General features: G+C 43.5%; 1 protein-coding gene and 1 long non-coding RNA gene across 7 annotated transcripts in view; one reads left to right on the top strand and one right to left on the bottom strand.

Annotated features, from left to right (window-relative positions):
• LOC139671267 (uncharacterized) overlaps positions 1–13,899 on the bottom strand; it is a 142,963-nt gene extending 129,064 nt beyond the window's left edge. For both annotated transcript variants that reach the window (XR_011697704.1, XR_011697703.1), the window contains exons 1-2: positions 13,831–13,899; positions 11,996–12,068 (exon numbers count right to left, since the gene is read on the bottom strand). This is a non-coding gene — a long non-coding RNA (uncharacterized lncRNA). The remainder of the gene's footprint in view (positions 1–11,995; positions 12,069–13,830) is intronic.
• Positions 13,418–20,323, top strand: LRATD2 (LRAT domain containing 2). 5 transcript variants are annotated; one of them, XM_071553839.1, is made up of 2 exons: positions 13,418–13,434; positions 14,226–20,323. In XM_071553839.1, the coding sequence occupies exon 2, from the start codon at positions 14,231–14,233 to the stop codon at positions 15,122–15,124; it is 894 nt and encodes a 297-aa protein (XP_071409940.1). In that variant the 5' UTR covers positions 13,418–13,434; positions 14,226–14,230; the 3' UTR covers positions 15,125–20,323. The 5 variants fall into 5 exon arrangements, with proteins under 5 accessions (XP_071409940.1, XP_071409939.1, XP_071409938.1 ...); XM_071553838.1 differs by lacking the exon at positions 13,418–13,434 and adding an exon at positions 13,598–13,798; XM_071553837.1 differs by lacking the exon at positions 13,418–13,434 and adding an exon at positions 13,598–13,760.
• Positions 20,324–21,378: the final 1,055 nt, after the last annotated feature.

Raw genomic sequence — 21,378 nt, forward strand, 5'->3', positions numbered from 1 at the left:
CTGAGAATCCTGTGTTGTATGAAATCCAGGGTCCTGATGTAACTTCAGGTTAAAGCCACAAAGGATTTTTTAAAGTGGTGACTAAGCATTCTTCAGAAAATGAAATGATATTGGGAGAAAGTGAGAACAGGATCTACCCTTATTTTAAAATTCAATTAGCAGCACAACCATGAAGAACAGCCCTGTGGTTATGTAGATTTAGTAAAGTCATTAAGATCTCAGATTACATGGGGTGCTATTTCCCCTTACTCTCCCTTTTGCTGCCCCAAGCAATCCTGTCTGTTTTCAGCCTATCACAATACAAACGGAAACAAATCACCAGGGGTTAAACAGCCTAAATTGGATTACAGTCACACTGTTCAGAAAATAGAATATTGCTGGTAATTGCATTTCATTGAATAAATATCTCTACACTAGTTTACGTCACATTAGTATTCTGACAATGATTATTCTCATTGTAATTTGCCTTTCCATGAATAAGTGTAACATAGAGCTCAGAATTCAAACAATTGATATGTTCTGAGCACTGGTATCTGTTTCAAAGATTAAACAACATCTTGCTTGGACACTAATAACATCTGAGATCAAAAAATCCTAGACCATTCTTCTTTCAATCTCCCTGAAGAGTTATGAGCTGAATAACTCAAGGCCCAAACTTGTTCCTGCTGAAGTCAGTAGGAGTTCTGCTAATTTCACTTGCTTCGTAACCGTCAAAATTTCTTTTATTTATATCACAGTTGCCTCCTAATTTTGCTGGTTTCAAAATATTTATGGATACTCTGTGATGCCTATTGTAATATTAAAGAATTTCAGTCTAAAACAGGCTAGCACAGTTAGGGGTAAACTTTACACTTGATTACGTCTCAGGTATTTTATTCCAGCTACTAGATCACTGCCTGTCTTAGTCAGAGGTCTCCATACCTCCCTCCCCACAAGCCAGCTTTACTAGGACCACTGACTGCAGCCTCCAAGCAGTTCAAGTGCTTTGATTTTTAGAGTGCCCACTGTTCTTCACTTTCTCAGGGAAAGAGACAATGCCCTGACAGGCAGATAAAACAGGATATAAAACAATAAATGTAAAGAGCAGTTTTAGTCTGGCAGTTCTCTAAGATTCATGGAGTCATAGGAGACACATCTCAAGTTTCTGTTTCTTTGTTTCTCCAGCTGACTTTGTCTCCAAGATCTTTGATGTTGCCTGGGGGAGTATAGGGCCCTCCAGTTCAGTGGGCCAGCTGTGTAGCAGCTAAGAGCATCACCAGTGTTCATGGACCAGCAAGCTCTGGTGTGGAGGCAAGAAGAAAAGAGAAGGCAACACTGGCAGTTAGACCAAAATACCACTTCACTCCTTGCTGTCAGCTCAAGAACAGCCATACCACCCCACTGAACACGTTTTGTAATGCAGCCCATAGCCCTACCTTGAAAGAAATACCCAATGGCTGAATACCTTAGAGTGGGCATTTGTGCGTATTATTCCTTTCCCTTGCCATAGGTCCAGTAATTAAAAAATGTCCCAGGAGAACTACAGCATTATTTTCTCTCCAGCACGGAGAAACAGCATGGGCTATAAATGGTGTGGAGATTCAATAGTACTGTGCAACTGGCCAAAGTGCCTGTCTGTCTCATCTGTCACATCAGAATGTTCTAGGAACTGACATTTCCATGTTTGCAGGAAACTATCTTAGTCATTATGACTTCTTATGGTACTACTGAGATAAGTATGATGATCAAGACTTGAATTAGCTGCACCTGTATAAGTATAAAGTTGAGAAGCTGGTCATTGTTTACAAGCTGAGCATAATATTTGAATAAGGCTATCAATAATGGACCACTGCTGGATGGCAAAACCTTCCGTGGCTGGCATTTTCCAAAGAATTATGGCACCTTGGAGTCCAATCTCCACAGGACTTCAGCCTGTAATCTTGTTGATAAATCACTTCCATATGTAGGACTTGAAGCTAAACATTGAGAACAATACACATTTTACTGCCACTACGAAATGCATAAAGAGAGAAACAAAGGATGCTGCAAAAACTGCTGTGAAACTGGAAAGTAGGAGCAGTACAGGGCTGCATGAAAGTAAAATACAGCAAGGAGATTAGTACTTTAGTTCTTTTCCTGGCAGCTGACACCATATATGCCAAAGACTGAAAGTGTATGTATACACTGGTGGCTGTCTGAAAAACAGATATGGGACAGAGCACCATACAATTCATTTCAGCAGCATCTTATTCTGGTGTCACAGGTGGGAAGACCTTAGAAAAATATTGCTATTTGTTGGCATCATGCATGATCTGATAAAACTGAAGGGGAGAGGGAAAGACAGAGGTCATTATAGTAGGCTCCATCCAGGCACAGCCACCACAAGAGCCCTTTTACAACACAGAAGCAGATCATAGTGTTTGGAATCTGGTAGGCACATGGAGGACTGGCCAAGAGGACTAAGGATGGTATGCTAATGGTGATGCTGCCTGAGGAATCAGCACTGCACCCCTGAACTTTAGGAACATGAATATTAATTTTTTATTGTACATTTTGTTTGTAAGTACATCTGAAACTCAAGCCAAGAATGTTCATTTTAGGCTGGGAGAAATGAGCAGGTATCTGTTCTCCAACCTTCTTCCAGGCTTCCAGAAGGATGAAGCAATCCTGCAATCTCTGTGAACGTCAGCAGAAGACTTCCCTCTTAATTTAAGTGAAGAGATGAATATACTCTCCTGAAGGAATTCCACCAATCTCCTTCTGCCAAACCTAGCAAAAGTCAGCCCAGTGACAATGTCTGGGGCCACAACTCCCAGAACAGGGCATAATGCAGCATTAATTAATCCTCTTTTTTAAAGGGGAGAGCTACTAACTTTGGTCAGGAATTTCCAAAAATTGACCTTAGACCACTGACCCTAGACACAGCAATTTGGAAGCTGGAAGAGAGATAAACAGAACCTATTACATGGCAGCAGCATTTAGCTATAGCAAGAGTGCTGATATCTGACATCTGAGTCTTGGCTCAGTAGCTACAGATACCGTAAAATCACCATGTGCAATTAGACACAATCTGTGATGCACATTTCATAATAAGGCCAGACGTACCACAGCATGGTTACTGACTTCATTCAAACACTACAAGCACAATCTTTCCAGGTCACAGTTAAGGTCATTTTTAGCAACAGCAAAAAATCTTCCATTTCCTGACAGGTATTTACAATCTTCCCAAGACCAAGTTAATTAGACAGATTTTATTTTGCTTATGACATTAGCCTTGGAGGGAAAAATAACACAGAAATAAAGTGGGAAAAAAATCCTGTTCCAGAAAAGCAAAACCCATAAATCTGATCATGTTCCATTTTTTTCATTAGTATGTACAAATAAAACACATTCTAAATTTTTACTGAAACACAATAGCTGGGTTTGCTATCTGCATTTAAAACAGCCTAACCCCCCAATATGTTAGTAATAAGTATTGCCTTTTTATTTTTTCCCCATATGAGTTTCAAATATAAATAATTAGATCTGACCCTTCCTTCCCCAAAGCCATTATCAAAGTCACATGCAAAACTGATCCTCCTGGAAGCACAATTTACTTGAAAATCCTTCGGTCCACTTGGCTAAAGAAGGAGCAATAATCCATGTGCTGGTCTCAGCTTATAAGCCATTGCTAAGAAACAAGTACCTTAATCTTAGCAACAACAGGGTTTGGTATTTCCAACCAGAAGCTTTTAACAGAGAAACCTTTTTGAAGAAGTTAAAGCCTTAGCAATCAACTTTTCAAAACCTCTTGTGTGGAATGAATAAGGCGAGCTTCAAGCTAGAGGAGCGCAGACATGCATGGCTCTCAGTGACTTCATTCCAGCACACAAGACACCACTCAGTTGTCCTTCATCACAAGCACTTAATACAGCAGTACCAAAGAGACCATATGCCTTGAGAACCAAGCTCTCACAGCCTTTCTTGCAAGAGTAGCACCTTCCCAGAAATCTGTTTAGATCAGTAAAGAATGGCAGCAACCTCTTGCCTCAAGGTATGCATTTATTTGGGATTTGCAATGCCTATCTTCCACAAGACCTGATGCTGCAGTCATTTTACCACTTTCTTGAGCTTGGACTTCAGACTAAAGCCCATCAGGACTAATATGCCAGAATTTAAAATGTGAAAGGGAGTTCATAAACCCCTTTACCATAAAAGAATCACTGTTCAAGCCTATCAGCCCCATCATGGGACAGTGACAAGGTCCCCTAGGTACCACCACAAAACAACTAAGAGAGTGCTGTTCACCATGGATAGAGTCCTACAAATACAAACAGCTGAGGGAGAATCAGGGAAGCAATTTGGGGGTTTGTCATCTATTCAGATGACCCAGTATATCTGTAAAGATAAGGAAAGTTATTTTCTCAGGCATCCATAGACAGAGACATTTCCAGGCAGAAAGCATTTCTGCCTTTGAAGTCCAGGAAACCCAGAACTTAAGTATTTAGACAAGGAGAGCCTCGAGGGGTTTTTTTCTCTTCATGGAGTTTCAATTTGAGCAGAAGATTTTAACTAGTTCTTACTGAATCAGGCTCCAGGATCGAATTGAAAGATGTTAATTATATTAATTGGATCTAGTAGGCATTAATAAGCAGATCTGTTGTGTGCACAGTCATGGAGGGACCTTTTTAGAGGGTGCAAAATCAGGCTACCATTTTTCCTCTTGTAACCAAGGTACAGTTCTTTAATTTATCCCGTAGACATCATCTTCACTTGGATTTTACTGTTAGATCTTCGAACAAAGAAATGGCATAGACTGTAGAAATTGTTTTGCCCATTTTATTCTATATCAGGAAACTGTCCTGCTTCTGTTTACTCTTAGGATCATTAGATTGTAGAGGTTAAAAAGGAAAGATGCCCAGTAGAATTAGGCCATTGAATCAGTGCATCCCTGGAAGAGCGCAATAATTACAACTTAATTCTTCTCCCCTTAAAATCATTTGGACTCTTTCCCTCAAGTTAACTATGAATTGGATTCAGTTTATAGCAACAAATGAAGGATATGTCAGGTGAAAAATGGGGAATCTGAATCTTCCACAGAGGAGTGCTCATTCTAATACAAAAGTGCACTGCAAAATGGCTTTGCTTTGAAATCACTTTGCATTTAAGGCAGTAGAGACTTAGACTGATTGTTGCAGACATTTGCTACAGTAAGTGGCTTGGTCCCTTGGCATCGTGGCCTTGCTGCCTTCCAAAAAACAGTGTTCCTATTTTCTCTTACAGATAACTTATCTTTACCCTCAGCTTTGCTCATGCTTTTGTCTCCTTCATGTGTATCCATAAAATCCTTGAATCAGAGCAAGGGAACACCATGTTGCACAGAAAGAGACAAGAAAAGGGGTTTGGTGTGGAGCCGACAACTTTAACATACGCAGGGGCTATCTGACACAAAGCACTGCCTGTAAGTATGAACATCAAGCCCTATCTGCAGCTGGTATCACATGTGAGGATGGAAGGCATCATCAAACTGCTTTGAGGGCTGCTAAGCTGAGACAAGTTCAGAGCCCTGCCCTGAGCCTCTTCCTATGCTCTGACAGATGGCAGAGGATGAACTGGGATGGCCAAGGGGCTTCCCTGCAGCAGCTGTTGTGATCGGCTAGGCTTCTGCCTAAAAGAAATACCAGCAAAGGAAAGAGAGGAGGGAGGGAGATAAAGGAATAAAAAAGGGAATGAAATAGCAATGAAGAGCACATTGCTCATACTATACTCTTTCCCTAGTTGGAATCAACTCACATAACCAAGCGGGAGAACATCTGTCTCCAGAAAGGCAAATGCATATGGCTGTCAGTTCTAGCAGGTATAAAAGTCATTATTTTGAACACACACATCATTATCCAGAGACCACTTTATAAATCCAACCCAGCACTGCTACCCAGCAGGCCAGAAGCTTCCTTGACAGTATATTCTACCAGGAATATGGTTTTCATCTAACTAGTTCACAGATTTGAAGGAATCGGCTCCTTGCTCTCCTCCCACAGGCACTATCAGAAAGGGCTTAGTGGAAGACAAGGATGATACTGATGCTTTCTTAAACAAGAAACACAGCAGCCTTTCCTCATACTTAACGTACCTTCCACAAAGGGGCAGCGATTGTTTAATGCAGCAGCCACTGTACCTGCTATTTGTCTCCAAGCTGAAGAAGTTGTCTCAAGGTGTGCATTTAAGGTAGAAAATGTTTCTTAGTAGCAGGCCAGTAATGAATGAAACCACAGGAGCAACTTCAGCCTGCCTAAGCTTGGCTAGTCCCCTGCAGCCTACAAGAACTCAGCAGCATCGTTATTGAGTTACAAGAGTTCAATGCTTGCAGCTGCCTGAAAACCACCTTCCTGGAAGGCGTTTGATGTGCATGATGCAGGTAGTTCTCTGCACGTCCTTTCCACAGGCAGGCCTGGATAAAGAGTCAGGGACCTCCCTGAGCACTGTGGATATCAGCAGGCTGATTTGAATTTGGATACTCCTACTCCCTGGAAAAACACATCACCTACCTTGTGATTTTCCTCTCTGTCTCCATGGACTATGTTAGCAGGCGTTCTGTGCACCTCAGGACCTTAATGGTTTTATTTATCATTGCAGCACTTCAGTTATTTATCATTGAAGCACTTTAGTACAACAGGTAGGAGTAGCTTTTATTCACAAATGGAGACCACAGGCCTGAAAGCACTGATCTTCCCATTTAATTTCATTAGAAGTCCAAATTCATTGCTAAAGAACACTTGGTGCTCTCAGGGGTGTCTCACTGCTCACATCCAATTTTGCTAGTGCCTCAGTCTGCTGCAGGGAGCCAAAGCTGTCTCAGACTGATGTAAACTGTATCCCACAAGCTCCCCTCAACCCTGCCTCAACACTAATGCCCGAGAGCAGATCCTTCAGCTGCCTGTCCCCTCCTTGTCTTGCTCAGCAAATCCCACTCCCATAGGCATACTTATAACACACCTAGGGCAGATGCAGGTTGACTCTGTGCATCCATCTGTGGTGGGGACTGTGGGAGATAAGCAATGTGGCATGAGGCTTGTGAGAGCCTTTGCACTCTCCACCCGCACACCCTGAGCCAGGTTAGCCCCAGGCATCCCTGGTGCAGGTGGATGTGTACAAACCCCACAGCTGCTCCCCCTGAAGCACTGCAGCCTCAGCAACTGAGACCAACAAGGGGCTGAGTCCTGCTCTGCTGGACTTGGAACAGGTCCAGCAGAAAGCCCTGAACTTCACCTTCACAGACGGTTTGAGGTTTTGTATCTCTGTTGCTTTCCATTGTCTGGGGAAGAACATTATTAATCTGTTTCCCAGTCTAACAAGTGAATGACAAAATGGATTATCTGTCCAACTACTGCTCTTCTACTTTGCCACAGATCTGCAGAGGTGGTTGTGGGGAGCAGTCAGGGTCAGTACTTCCGGGTCAAATTAGCAAGCATCCAAAGATGGACTGAAGACAGCAGACTCCACATATTCCCAACTGTGTTACCACTTTGTGTACGGCAACATGGTCTCATCTTACCAGCCTCCTATTCTGGCACAGACACTACCAGCAAGATACTTTGCTCAGTAGTTCCTCTGTTCTTCCCCTTTTAAAAGGGAAGCATGAGCAGATAGTCATAAAAACACAGAATCATATAATGTTTTGGGTTGGAAGGGATCTTAAAGATCTTCTAGTTCCAACCTTCATACCATGGGAAGGGAGGGACACCTTCCAACAGATCAGACTGCTCTAAGTCCCATCTAGCCTGGCCTTGAACACTTCCAGGGATGGGACAACCACAACTTCTCTGTGTAACCTGGAGTCACATCACAGATTTTCTGGAAAGAGTGATGCATTTACCTCACATTAGTAATTTAATGTCTTATTAGCAACAGCCAAAGAAAAGACTCCCTCCCTTTACTAATGGCTTCTGCTTAGGTACTGCATATCAGGAGCAATCATCTGAAGTTTCTTCACTGAATGAAGCAGTCCCATCCTTTCCCGGCTGCAGAAAGGACATGCGGTGCTATCAAGGCAGAAAGCAGTCCAGTGTCATGCTAAAAGACACATCACAGGAGGAGTTTCTAGGGGAGAAGCTCAGCATGAGACAGATGAGAGATGCAAGGGACTAGTAGTTCTCATCCTGGAAAGATGTCTGTGCTGTACCTCCTTCCTTGTTAAGTTACATTTGAAATATAGTTGCTATTTTCTGGTAAAAAAATAAATGGACTGCATTTTAATTAAGATTTTCCTGCTGCTCAAGTCAGTTTGATAGCAATTCCTAAGAATCCAGGCCCCTACTGATATGTGAATTACTTCGTTTTCATTTGCTGAAATGCACCAATTAAAAACTCACAGTGTAGGAGCTTCTGAGATACAGCTTGGATGTCTCAGTCAAAAACTCTGTGGCTTTGGCAATCTCAGCAATTTATTTTGCCACGGAACACATTTAGTCACAAATTAGTGTTCAAAGTAGATAACAGAGCCATAAGCTTCCAGTAAGAGTTTTAGAAAAAACACAATTTGCTCTCTGATGTGGGCTTCTCTCTGATCTGCAGTTTGTCTCAGTTTTACTTCTTGAATATATGGTGATCCATACTACACTCTATGGAATACCAAAGATCATATGCTTAGAAGCACACAGATGTCAATCTCTTGTTGATGTCATGAAAGATAGGCTAAATGCACATAAAACCTTCCTGACAACAGAGGCTCATTATATCTCTTATATTTTGTCAAATATGAATCTCCAGTTTCAGAAATATCAATATTCTCATATTTGTCAACATTTTGAGGGGCATCAATTTTTTTGTTCTCAAAATTACTGATATTTCTCCTGGACACACAAGCAGAACCACTGAGTAGTGCCAGCTTATTTCCCACATAAACCCAAACATATTTTACAAACTCATGCTTTTGCATTCAGAAGGTGTGGTCCAACAGAGATACCAGTATGGCATGGCTCTAACACAACAGAAACCAAGAGGAGCTGATACCTAACAGGACTGGGTTACACCAGTCATGTAGGATACGTGAGACCCAGAAGCCCAATCTCTTCCTGGGCAGACGTGAAGAAAAATCTCTCATGAACATGTCCGACAGGCAAAACTTTCAGATCGTTCTGGTGGGTTGGTCTGAATGACTCTTGATGAAGACACCGCATGACCCTGAGACATCTGAATATTCATTTGAGAGGTCCTCAAAGCACTCTCATCCCCCTCCTGCATCTGAATCTAAGATCCATTGTCATTCTTCTCTTTTTTTCCAGACTGATAGAATGGGTATTTAATGAGCCCATACAGAGCTGTACAGCTTCAGCGGGACAGAGAGAGCAGAGACTTGCTCAAAAAGAGCCTACAGTCTGGTGGCTTTCCATACTCTCCTGGGAGATACTGGTTCAAGTTCCTCTGGGGAGATGAGAGACTTCAACCTTGGTCTTTCATACCTCAAGGAAGCAATGTGAAATATGAATTCTTTTTATCAACAGACGTGGCACCATTTCCTGCGTATGAGAAAACACAACTTCATTAAAGCACTTAATTCTGGGAAAGTATTAGGCTATGTAACGTGAGGGAAAGGAAGTACCATATGCCAACAGCTGTCAGGACTCTCTGGCCTATTCCCCACCAGCTACCCCAGACATGCCAGCTTTGATGAATCCCATTTTAGGTGGCATTCCTGGGTCTATGAGAACTTGCTGCCCCACTCAGGGATGAAGCCTGCACTGGAGGACAGAGACAACAGAAGAAATGTTACAATTCTGAATCAAAATATCCTTGGTGGACGGACTTCCGTGGCTGTCATAGAAGGATACCATCCATCAAGGGACTCTCAGGTCACACACTTCCCTCAGCTAAGGGCATGATTGATTTCTAAAGAACTTCATGGAAGCCCTTCCATGGACTTCACTAGGAAGTGGTTTATTTCTCCAGTCCCCCTAATTCCACCACGGTGTTTAAGCACTCTAGTTCACTAGTTCTATGATGCAGAGTGCTTACATGCCAAATGGAGCATAGTTTATCTCAGTTCTCATAAAACTCTGCTGCAAAAAGAAATGAAAGCTATTAAATAATTCAAGGGTGTCATAGCCATCAGCAGGCTGAATACCTGTGAAACACAATGTGCTTACAGAACATGACACTAAACCCTGTCTTACTCAGAAGTGCTGGTAAGAAAAAATATAAACATAGAAGAAGAATTCTTCTCATACTGGATATCTTTTATTAAGAATAGCAATGGGAACACAGCATTTCACATCTAAGTAAGGATGAACTGTGATTTCAAATCAACATCGCCTTTTTAATATCTGGATGTAAAATATGTGTAAGGTTAAAGATGAGATACAATTGAGATACATGATATAACATTGGGGCAACAAAATAACTGTAACATCTAATTCTCAAAATTATACAGAGCTTTAAGTTTAAAGCAACCACAACTAGCACTACAAAGTTCCCTGGTTCATATCAGTTACAGAGACTAATAAAAGTCACCTGCTCTATAGATGTTCCACAGTCTCTGAGCTAAGAGGTGCAGTCCCTTCTGTATACATCAATGGACTATACACCCAGGCAGCTTTGAGTTCCCAGATAGCTTGGCAAGGTCTTTTCCTTAAAAGTGGCTATCAAATTTTCAGGCATATCAAATATCATATGAGACAGAGTGCAATCCACTAGAATGGTATTTTTATGTCATGAACCTGTAGATAATGTGGTGCTGCACTCAACAATAGATCAAGAGCGTATGGATGTGGAACTCAGCTATGGAAGTGTTAGAAGGCTGTGTGAAACTGAGAGCTAGTTCTTATTGTAGATTTATCCCTCCTTCCTTCCAGTCTTTGTGGGATTCAGATAGGGGAATTCCTTGCAGTGGACCCGCCCCACAACCACAACTGTGCTTTGTCTGGGGTGGAGTTTTCTTTCAGAAACAGAATTTACAAAGAACAAATATTTATGCAATCTAGATGAGGAAGTGACTGGAACCTGGGAGTGATCCCAGGGAGGTATTGTATTCAAAAGCGTGGGCATCCCTATTGACTTTAGTAAAGTGCTGAAGTACAGCTGTAACTGTGGTATCTACAGTGTTCTCTCTGTGACACGTGCACAAAGCTGAATATCTCAAAATTGGGCAATAAATGCCAGCACACTGAGCAAGGAGTCACCTAATCGAAGATCCTCCTTGCAAGGTCAGAGGTGTGCCTTCAACTCCACTTTGCTGCAGTCTGAGCTCTCAGCTCAGGAACTGCACAACCATTCCTGCTTCTACCCCATATCCAAAGGTTGCATTATCTTTAGCAGATAAACACCAAAGTTCCTTTTTTCCCCAAAAGCTATACAAGAGGTCACTGCCTTCTCTAAAAGCATTGTCACTGAGATAGCATGCCACTGCCACAGCCCTGCCTGCAGAGGTTAGCTGCTTTGAGGCTTAGAGGTTAAGCATGCAGAAGTTTTAAGGCATCATAATTTTAGGGAACTAGGCCATGTGATACACAGGCACTGTAATTCTTCATGGATTTTCCACCCTGCAGGTGCAGTAAGCCATTATGGATGTGGTTCATGACACAAAAGAACTTATCAATGGTTTGTGATCCTAGAAGGCAGCAAAATGAACAGAGAATGTGGATTCCAAGGAGCAGTCATGGAAAGGAAACTCAAGGAGATCAAAGAGATTAAAGCAGCTGACAAGGTACAGAAAATTAAGCACTGGGGTGAGCTGAACCAGAGAAGAAAACAAAAGAGAAAACACAATAGAGCTGCAAATCTGTGAATGTGCACGAATAGGAGTGACTGCTTGGGCTGTACTGAGTTTCTACTCATGCACAGACACAACTTTCCATACATTGCAAGATTCAGAAGGGAACTTGGCCTGGAACACAGGGCTACTGAACCCCCTTAGTCAAGAAATAAAACTGCTCCAAAGACAGTAAGGTATACAGTGCTGAGACACAACTTCCATTACAAATGAGAGAACACCTAAAAACCACTTCTATGTTCAGTGTAGCTCCTCCTTTTAGGATGTTCTTACCTTTACACATGCACATCCTTCATTACTTAAGCAATGTTTTGACAAAGTAGGGCTCTCTGTTGTCCAACAGTAGCTATAAAGGAGAGGAGTTGTAGAGTTAGGCAGTGCCTAAAACTCACATCTACATGCAACACATTTTGGACATTTGCTCAACTAGCCTTAGTCTAACCTTGCAAGCCACAATGTGTCTAGTTTGGCTGCATTTGAGAATAAGAATAACATGTGTGAAATCACATGTTTGAAACCACACCAGGATGCAAATTAAAGTGTATGTGTACTGGGGGCGGGTGTTTGCGAGATTAATTTCAAAAACGCTCCCATGGACATAGTCACCAGGTGGACCCAAAACTAGAAAAGTCCTGATCTGGCTGGCTGTCACTGCTGCAATTGATTGCAAAGCCTGACCATCTCAAGCAGAGCACAGTGCTCATCTTTCCAGCCCCAGAAGAAATGATTCTCCCCATCCCAAAGGGAAGGTCTATATTTGAAACTACAGAGATAGAATCAGATGCAAATGGTATTCTTTGAGCCTGGTGGGAATGCCCACGGCCCCAGGAACACTACAGTTATTCATTCACTGCTGTTTAGCGCATCCTCAAAAACAGCAGTGTTGCAGTTGGGTTTATAAATTATGAGACAACAGACAAAGGGAAAACATGATACAAAATTAAAGATATTACTCCTACCTCCCATGAATTATCTCTGTAATACTTTAACAGCATGAATTTACTGGTGTATGTTTAAAAGTGCATGAAAAACAAACCCATCTAGTAGACTAGGGATTAATGAAAAAAACCAGAATATTGTTTTGTGTTCTCCACAACACAGAAAGCAAAATACCCCCACCAGTTCTGATAATGCCTTTCCAGGGGAGAATCATAATTTGCTCAAAAAAGAGCAAATTCAAAGAGAGAGTGATCTCTTGGCGTCAGAAAGAATATAAATTAATAAAACTAATTACACCCTCCGCGCGCGGAGGAATCGAAGACGCCAAGTCAGCCCAGGAGAGCCGAGCGCTTCGATTCTGTTCGCTTTACAACTTCCCCGTCACTGTGCCCGGCCCCAGGGAGGCACCTCCCGGCGCTCCCGCGGGGACTGCGCGGAGCGGGCGCGTTCCCTGCGGGCACTTGCGCACCCCCCTCCGCGGGGCAGGGCCGTGGTTCCCACAGCCACGCGCAGAGGCTCCGTATCCACTCCCGGTGCCGTCCCGGGCAAACTCCAGCTCCCGGTGACTCCCCCCTGAGCACACCGGCGGGCTGGGCTGCTCATGGCACCGCTCCCTTAAAGGGGCCGCGCCTGTGCGACTTTAGTGTGAGCGCGTTGCACACTCGCTGCCGCTGCTCAGAGCTGCGCCCAGACCCCCGCGTCCGACCTCCCCCCGCCAGCAGCCTCAGCGGAGAGCAAAGCGCTTGTCATGTAGGAGCGAAGAGAGAGAAAAGGTGCGGGGCGGAGGGAGTGGAGGGAGGAGGAGGGGTGGAGGAGGGAAAAAAAAAAGGAGAAAAAAGAGCTGCCTCTTTAAATGCTGGGGGCTGAGCGCTTGCCGGGGCGTCCGCAGCGGATCCAGCCTCCCTCCCTCCCTCCCTCCCTCCCCTCGGCCGTGCCTCTCCGGAGCTCATGGCCAGCACCGGAGCCGGCGGCGCGGCGCTCGGACGCTGCCGCTACGCGGGGAGCCGCGCCGCGCCGGGGCCATGATCCAGCCGCGCCGCCGCCCCGCCACCCCCTCGCCCTAGAGCAGCTCCCGGCACCGCGCAGCCGGGCCCGCCGGGTAAGTTTGGGGCCGCCCGGAGCCGGAGGAGGGCGGAGGTACGCGAACCTGGCCTCCCGGCCCGGCTCACCTGGGCGGCGGGCAGGTGCGCACTTCGGCCGTCCCCACCTCGGACGTCCCGTCCTCCCCACCTCCCCCGGCGCTCGCAGCCCCCCTGTAACAGGTGGCTTGCTGCCTGCCCGCTCTCCAGCGATTGTAGCGCCTCTCTCCTCCTCTCTGCCGCCTAACAGGTGGTGGTACCGCCGCGCCTTCCTCCGTGCAGGTAGGGAAGTGCCGTGTCCCGTTCCCCCTCCCCCTGGTCCCCGAGGGGCTCTCGCAGCCCCGGGAGCGCTGGCAGGGACAGCGCTGCAGCGGGGAGAGCCAGGTTGCCTGTGGAGGGGGGAGCCACGCTCATGTCCCCACTGCTTCCCTGGGAGACGCTCAGCCCGCGCCTGCCCTCATGACTCGCCGTGTGTTTCTTTGCAGCGGGCATGGGGAACCAGGTGGAGAAGCTGACCCATCTGAACTACAAAGAAGTTCCCACGGCCGACCCGACAGGTATGGACAAAGATGAAGGGCCCAGGATCGGGGTCTCCTACATTTTTTCGAATGACGATGATGAGTTGGAGCAGCAGCCGGATTCGGTGCATGACCTGGGGGGTGAGCACCCAGCCCTGCAGCCCTACGATCCCCAGTTGCACGAGGTCGAGTGCTCAGTCTATTACCGGGATGAGTGTATTTACCAGAAGAGCTTTTCAGAGGACGACACGCAGCCAGAGGAGGGTGATGGAGGTGGGGACCATCTGAGCACCTACACCCCGGAGAACCTGCTGAATAGGTGCAAGCCAGGTGACCTGGTGGAGTTTGTGTGCCAAGCCCAGTATCCGCACTGGGTGGTCTATGTAGGGGATTTTCAAGTCGTGCACCTGCATCGGCTGGAGGTGGTGAACAGCTTCCTCACTGACGCCAGCCAGGGCAGACGGGGCCGCATTGCCAACCAGCTGTACCGCTACAAACCGCTCAGCCCGGCCGTGGTGGTGCGCAATGCCCTGGAGCAGGTGGGATGCAAGGATCGGGACTTGAGCTGGAGAAACTCTGAGTGTTTTGCTGCCTGGTGCCGTTACGGCAAGCGAGAGTTTAAAATCGGCGGGGAGCTGCGCATAGGCAAGCAGCCCTACCGATTGCAGATCCGGCTGGGTGACAAGCGCAGCCACACGCTGGAATTTCAGAGCCTGGAGGATCTGATTATGGAGAAGAGGAGAAATGACCAGATTGGTAGGGCTGCTGTGATCCAGGAGCTCTCCAGCCACCTGCAGGCTGCAGAGGAGGAAGAGGAGGAGGAAGACCATCACCATCATTCAAGTGCTCAGACTGCTGTGGAATAGCAGCCTCAGCGCCACCATACTGTTTAGCCTGGGTGATGGGGATTAAAACTGAAGGCTGCGAAATTGAGCTGTTATAAGCCCTTTGGGCTGCTTCGGTGCAGCTTCATTCCAATCACATGTGAAAGGAAGGGGGAAAGCTGATTAAGTGTCTGTGCTTTAGTGCTTAACTCCTTCAGTGCTTGATGATAAAACCCCTGACTTGTGGATGATAAAACTCAGGGCAATTCTACCCCTCTCCTCTCCCACTTCTTTCCCTTCCTCTGACGTGTTCTCACATAGCCTTTTCCTCAACCATCTGCTAGTAGGCTTGCCCCTACAAGATGCTAAATGCCTTTGACATCTACTTATCAGTAGAAGTTAATAGTATTTAATACTATTAAGGTTCCAACAACTTTCAGGATGACCGTGTATCTCTGAGCATGAGGATATTGTTTTGCCTTCTCTGCTCCTGTTCCTTTTCAACTGTGGTTTCTGTTGGTATTGCAACAAGCTTGCCTGGTGCAAGACTGTGGATTAGTAGCCAATCCCTCAGAAGGTGTAAGGAGGAAATCTCAACGGTTTGGTGTGCCTGGTGCCTTCTTAATTGATAGGAACTTGCAGGTGGGACTGGGAGACCTTCTCCTTTGCTATCAGCGAATGGCTTTGTGGATAGAAGATGTATTTATTGCTGATGGGTCCCAGGGAAGGAGAACATTTGCCACCCCAGTTAAGGAGTCTGCACACTGCTGTGTGCTTGAACTCCTATAGGCAGATACTGAACTGTATCAGTGCTTTGTTACAGGCTGCCTGGCTTCCCCTAAAGCAAATGGCAGTGCTCCTGATTGTGCCTATAGTACACACTGAGGCAGTAGAAGCACGTTGAGTGTTAGAGTGTGTGGAATAAGCTGACCCTCAAAAGACTGACCTCTTGGTTCGGTGCTCCTGGCTGTGAGCATGTCACAGGCTCTGCACCGCAGTAAACACAGTTGTGATGGAAAGTGATGGGATGGAGCACTTGCCTGAAGATATCAGAGGCAGGGGGTTTTGTGTGTTCCTTTTTTGCTTCCTCAGTGCAAAGGAGTTTCCTCTTCATTAGGGATTTCATGTTTCCTTTTTTGCTAATTTCTTTGGTATGCAGCTGAACTATAGCATTAGAGAAAAGGAAAGGGCATACCTCCAAAGCTGTGCAAGTCCTTTGGGAGGGGGAGTGCAGTGCCACTTGCTCTGAGTATTCTCTGAACTTGTTTTCAGCTGTTGAACTGCTCTCCCACACAGGCAGCACTGTCAGATCTTTGTCCTGGGATCTGCAGTGTGTGAAAAAACACTGATTTAGAGAGAGTTTCAAATGCAGAATTCCTTTCCCTAAAAGCACAATATGATGATGTGAACTTGAAGATAAGTTTGAATTCATTTAAATAATGGAAGCTAACAGTGTGATGTAAAGTTGAAGCGTAGTTAATGCAGTCTTCCTCGCAGTTGTTTACAGTTACACCACAAATAGCAAAGTACTCTGTGCCCTTTTCACCCCTGAGACTGGAGCAAAGTTTGTTGTTTAAGAATAGGTAGATACCAGCTTTTGATTAGTTAAGACGATATGAATCAACTTTGCCAGACTATATGAATCAACTTTGAGCCAAGTAGATTGTGGTGTCATGTTTTCTGCCTAAAATACACAAGCTAGGAAAAGTTGTGAAAGACTACTTCATCCTCACTTCACAGGGAAAATAGTTTTCAGGGTTAAGCAAATATACCATATACTGTTTCCTTAGTGACTCCTATGCCCCCATTTTGGCCTGTGAAAGACTCGAATCCAAAGGAAAGTTTAGCACCAAGCTCCCTTAGAATGCTATAGCTCAGGTGCCTGCACTGTATTGTTTTTTTCACCAATATGCAATTGAGTTATACTCAGGTTACTGTGGTTGTCAAGCAGATGTGCAACCTTGCTTTGATAGCATAATAATTGCCCATGTCTAACTGTGAAAGGGTTAATATGTGGATATTTGCACACAGCTTTTATACAACTACTGGTAACTACTAAAAGCTGAAGTGATCACTGAAATAGTCTGAAAAAGAGTGAAGGAGAGTCTCTCTGTTGTACTACTGACTGATATGAGACAACAGATTATCTAGACCATAAGCAAATGTCTGGCTGTGGTTTCTTTCATACTGAAACCTTGTACATAACAAAGTTTATTTCACTGTGTAATATAGCTATGTAAAATAATATTTTCCTACAGATATTTTTGAAAGCTTAAAAAAACCTTCATAACCTTGCATTTGAAAGTAAGTTGTTATGCACATTATTTTCCAGTCCTCTGAATGGGTTTATTTTTCATTCATGATCTAAAGGATATACTAGGTCATAAAGTATAGAAACTGCTATAAATGTCAAATATTATGTATCTGCAGGGTACTAAACAGTAAACTAGTTGTGAAAATATTTTCCCCTTGTGTCTTTAACATCAGAACTATGACACTTACCCATTTTCTCTCCTTCTGAGATATCCTGCATAATCTGACTTTGTTTTCACTTATTTATTTACCCTTTTTTTAAGAAGAAAAGGAACAAACCTGCTGGGAAATGGAGAACAAAGCTTGTTTGACCAACTGAAGTCTTGTGTTCTGCTAATCTTGGTCCTTCTCTGTACTGGTCATGCCTTGTGCGATAAATTCCCTCACAGGCACAAGGGCTTAGCAAAGAATTCCAGAGCTTGCAGTGCTTTGTTAGGACAGAAAGTGAAGGGGGAGCTTGCCTCACAGGAAAGCAGTCTGTCATTACTTCTGTGTTCTAAAACATATATGCTTCTCTGACACCTGGGATACAGGTGTTTGATATTTAAAACATGGATATTTGAAATTTTTAAATTTCTCTGCAAACTGTGTTTGGGGATTTATTGTCTCCTGGCATTCTGTTATGTGTAAAAGTAGAAGAGGGAGGGAAGCTTGGTATTTTTCTTTATTCTACTGGAAGAGGGCATCCTCCATACAGGGATTTCTTATTCCAGCAGATAAAGATGCACCTGTTGAATCTTTAACAGGCAGTTCCTTTTTCCCTGCCTGTTGATTAGGCAGTGTTATTTAATAGGTGCTACTAAATACTACTGCACACATTTCTAAGCAGTCTGGTTTTAAAGCCATGGACATGTAGTGAGCTGGATATGAGAACAGGAATTGCTGTAGTAGCACATCACAACTGCTGATTTCTTGTCTTTGCTGTACTTTGCTCAGTTACTGTCTGTAGACTAGGCTGCGATTCTGGAGCTTGATCTTAAAGAAAAAGATGTCCCAGGAAAAACTGACTCTTTCATGTATGTGTCTACTTCAGAACTTTTGTGTAAATCACAAAAGAGGGGGAAAGAATAGATAAAAGTATTGTTTCCTGCAGCTGCTGCATTAACATAGAGAAATTCAGGTGTGATCCTTCTGCAGAACTTGTGGCTCTGCAAAGGTCCTAAGCCTTTACTGAAGTTTAAATTTTTGACTAGACCTTACCCTCAGCCACTGAGAAATCAGCAAGACTAGTCATGTGCTTAAAGTGTATATTTACGTTTCTTTGTGAATGAGGATCTGGAATTTCAATATGAGGTCTGTGGTGGGAGGGTGGAGGATCAGAGATTGCATAATCCACAGGGGAGAACAAGTAGTGCAGTGAAAGCTGTTTCTCAAAGAGCCTCTTGTCCAAACAGAGGTCATGGAATCTGGCCTATGCCTTGGCCTTAGTTTCCCCCTGGAAATTCGGGAGCTGCACTGATTCAGTGAGTAGTGTGTTACACAGCAGTTGCGACCTAAGCTGATGATCTGCTGCAAACTCTTTGTCTGTCTTGTCATGCTTGAAGTTTCCCTTGCATTTTTAATATTTAAAGTTAATATAGTTTGTTTTAAGAGCCCTTTGATTGTGCAAACACTTAATCATCTATATGAATGTACTCATTTGGGCATACCTGCTGCTGCGAATATCAATATGTGCATGTGAAGGCTGGTAAGGCTGAGCCCCAGATGTGTAAATGTAGCTCCAGCTAGGAAATGTACATCAGCGGTCTTATTTCCCTGGACTATTGGTGTGTTTGATGCAAATAATGTCTTGGAAAAGGCTTTATAGTAAAACCTACAATTATTCCTTGATTGAGTAATTTTAAAAACACAATTTAGACATTCACCTTCCATGGCAGTGAACGAGGACGTAATCTGAATACTATTTTATTATCCTTGATTCTGTATGAATACAAAATATTGATTACAGCAACTCTCTAGAGCTCATCAGGCCAACAGAGTAGGCAGTCATAGGGTAGGTAGGGTAAATTCCCAAAAGGTAATTCAAAAACTATTTTCTACTCAGAAAAATATTTTCTTCAGACTGAAGGACCTTAGAATATGGAACCAAACTTTAAATTGCTTTGTATGAATTAAACCCTAGGCAAACTCCTTAAGTTTTTGTTCGTTTGAATTCATTATTCCACTCAGTACTAAAGTAGGTAATATTATATGATGAGTCTATTTCAGATCTTGAATATAATGGTGGTTTTCTTTTGCTCTTCTCCTTTGGTTGAGTTTTACCAAAGGTCTGTCCTTGGGTATGTGAAGTGTATTGTTGAGTGGTTTCCCACTTGTGCTTTTCTGACAATTAACAGCTCCAACCATAAAGCTAACAGCCATGTAGGAATAATTTTTTTTTTGAAAGCAAAGTTTTAATTTTGTATAACAGATTGGAGACTAGTAACTAAGTAGAGGTAGGAAATACATTGTTTCCAACAGCAGTTTCTATTTGTATGAAATCTACTGTTAATTGAATATGTGTTGACTACTCTTATAAATCAGTGTGCAGTGATAAGGCCAGGAGTATTGTATCATGGGGCTTAGACTTTCAGATTAGACTTTTTTTTAACTGTGAATGGGAAGAAATCAGGGTGATTGCAAACACTGGTGGTTTAGATGGTTCCTTTGCATTAATATTGAATTAGAAGCTTTCTTTAAATGCACACTTGGAATTCCTGACATTGTAACACTTCATGAAATCACCCACAATAGCAAATGTAGTCACAAATATAATTTTTTTCCACCATGAACATTTTCTGTAAGCTGTCTTTTGTCAGTAAATGTTGAATTGTTAGTGCAAATATCTTCTTTTCCTGAGAAAGAAGTACGCATCATTGATTGTACCATTTCCTTCAAAATGAAGGGCATTGCAAAGTAACTCAAAAGAAATAAAAGATTTATAGTATCTTTTACAACCTTTCTTTCTTTTCTTTGTTTTTTTTTTTGAATGGCATGTTTTTCTCCAGCTTTTTGGAAAACTCATAATTTCTCATGATGGATGCATCAGACACAAAACAATCAATATTTCCACTTCCTTCACATGTTAGATGAAAACCTAACTCTTTGGTTGTGCTCTTGCTACAAAGAGAGAGGAACACTAATCTCTATACACCAGACCATCAAATGCTTAATAGGTGATAGCTTTATTAAATCCAAAGAGAGGATCTGGCCCATAACTTAAATTTTTAAATGGAAAATGAATTCAGCAGCAGATCATATAGTATTAGCTGGCACCCAGGATTGTCTTGTCTGCCAGCAACTGAAGGAACAGATGTAGTGTCTGCTAGAGGGAGAAAAGAGAGAACATCAGAACTCATCAGGAGTTTTAGGGAAAATCTGTACAACTCTTCTGTTTGTGTGATGTTTTGCCTTGTTGTAGATCCATGGGTGGAGTGAGATCTATGTTCTACCCATACCACGTGTAGGGATGTTTCTTGCTCAAGGTGATTGGTTACACTACAGATATAACATCTTACTACATTCTTAATTTGTTGAGGCCTGGCAAAAACAGCAATAGAACCAACCACCTATACTTCTGAAGATCCTGACCAGAAAGGACTATTTGAATCTCACACAAAAGCACTGAGAGAGCTCAAGCAAGAATTCTTTGAGTAAAACCATCCAGGGGAAATCTAGTTGTAACAAGATAAGACTTCTGCTGAAAGTGTTAGTGGAATCTTAACTGTTCTGTAGCTTGCAGCTGTCCTTGAGAGCTGTCTTAGGTGTGACAGTGTGAGACAAATTTTTATATCAGAGATGGCAGCTTGTAAGGCTCAGGGCTGCAGGTGTGACTCTACCATAACATCAGATTTGTAGTCCTGGCATGGATTTAGGTGACTTTGAACAAGATGTGTGAAGCACCCAGCAGTGCTCAATGTGACTGCAGTGTCTGAATTTTCAGGTGTCTGAGATTAGATTTGAAAACATGAAGAACCAAAAATGTGAGTTGGGTGACTGAATTA

Source organism: Pithys albifrons, chromosome 4, assembly GCF_047495875.1.
Source record: "Pithys albifrons albifrons isolate INPA30051 chromosome 4, PitAlb_v1, whole genome shotgun sequence".
Classification (NCBI taxonomy): Eukaryota; Metazoa; Chordata; class Aves; order Passeriformes; family Thamnophilidae; genus Pithys; species Pithys albifrons.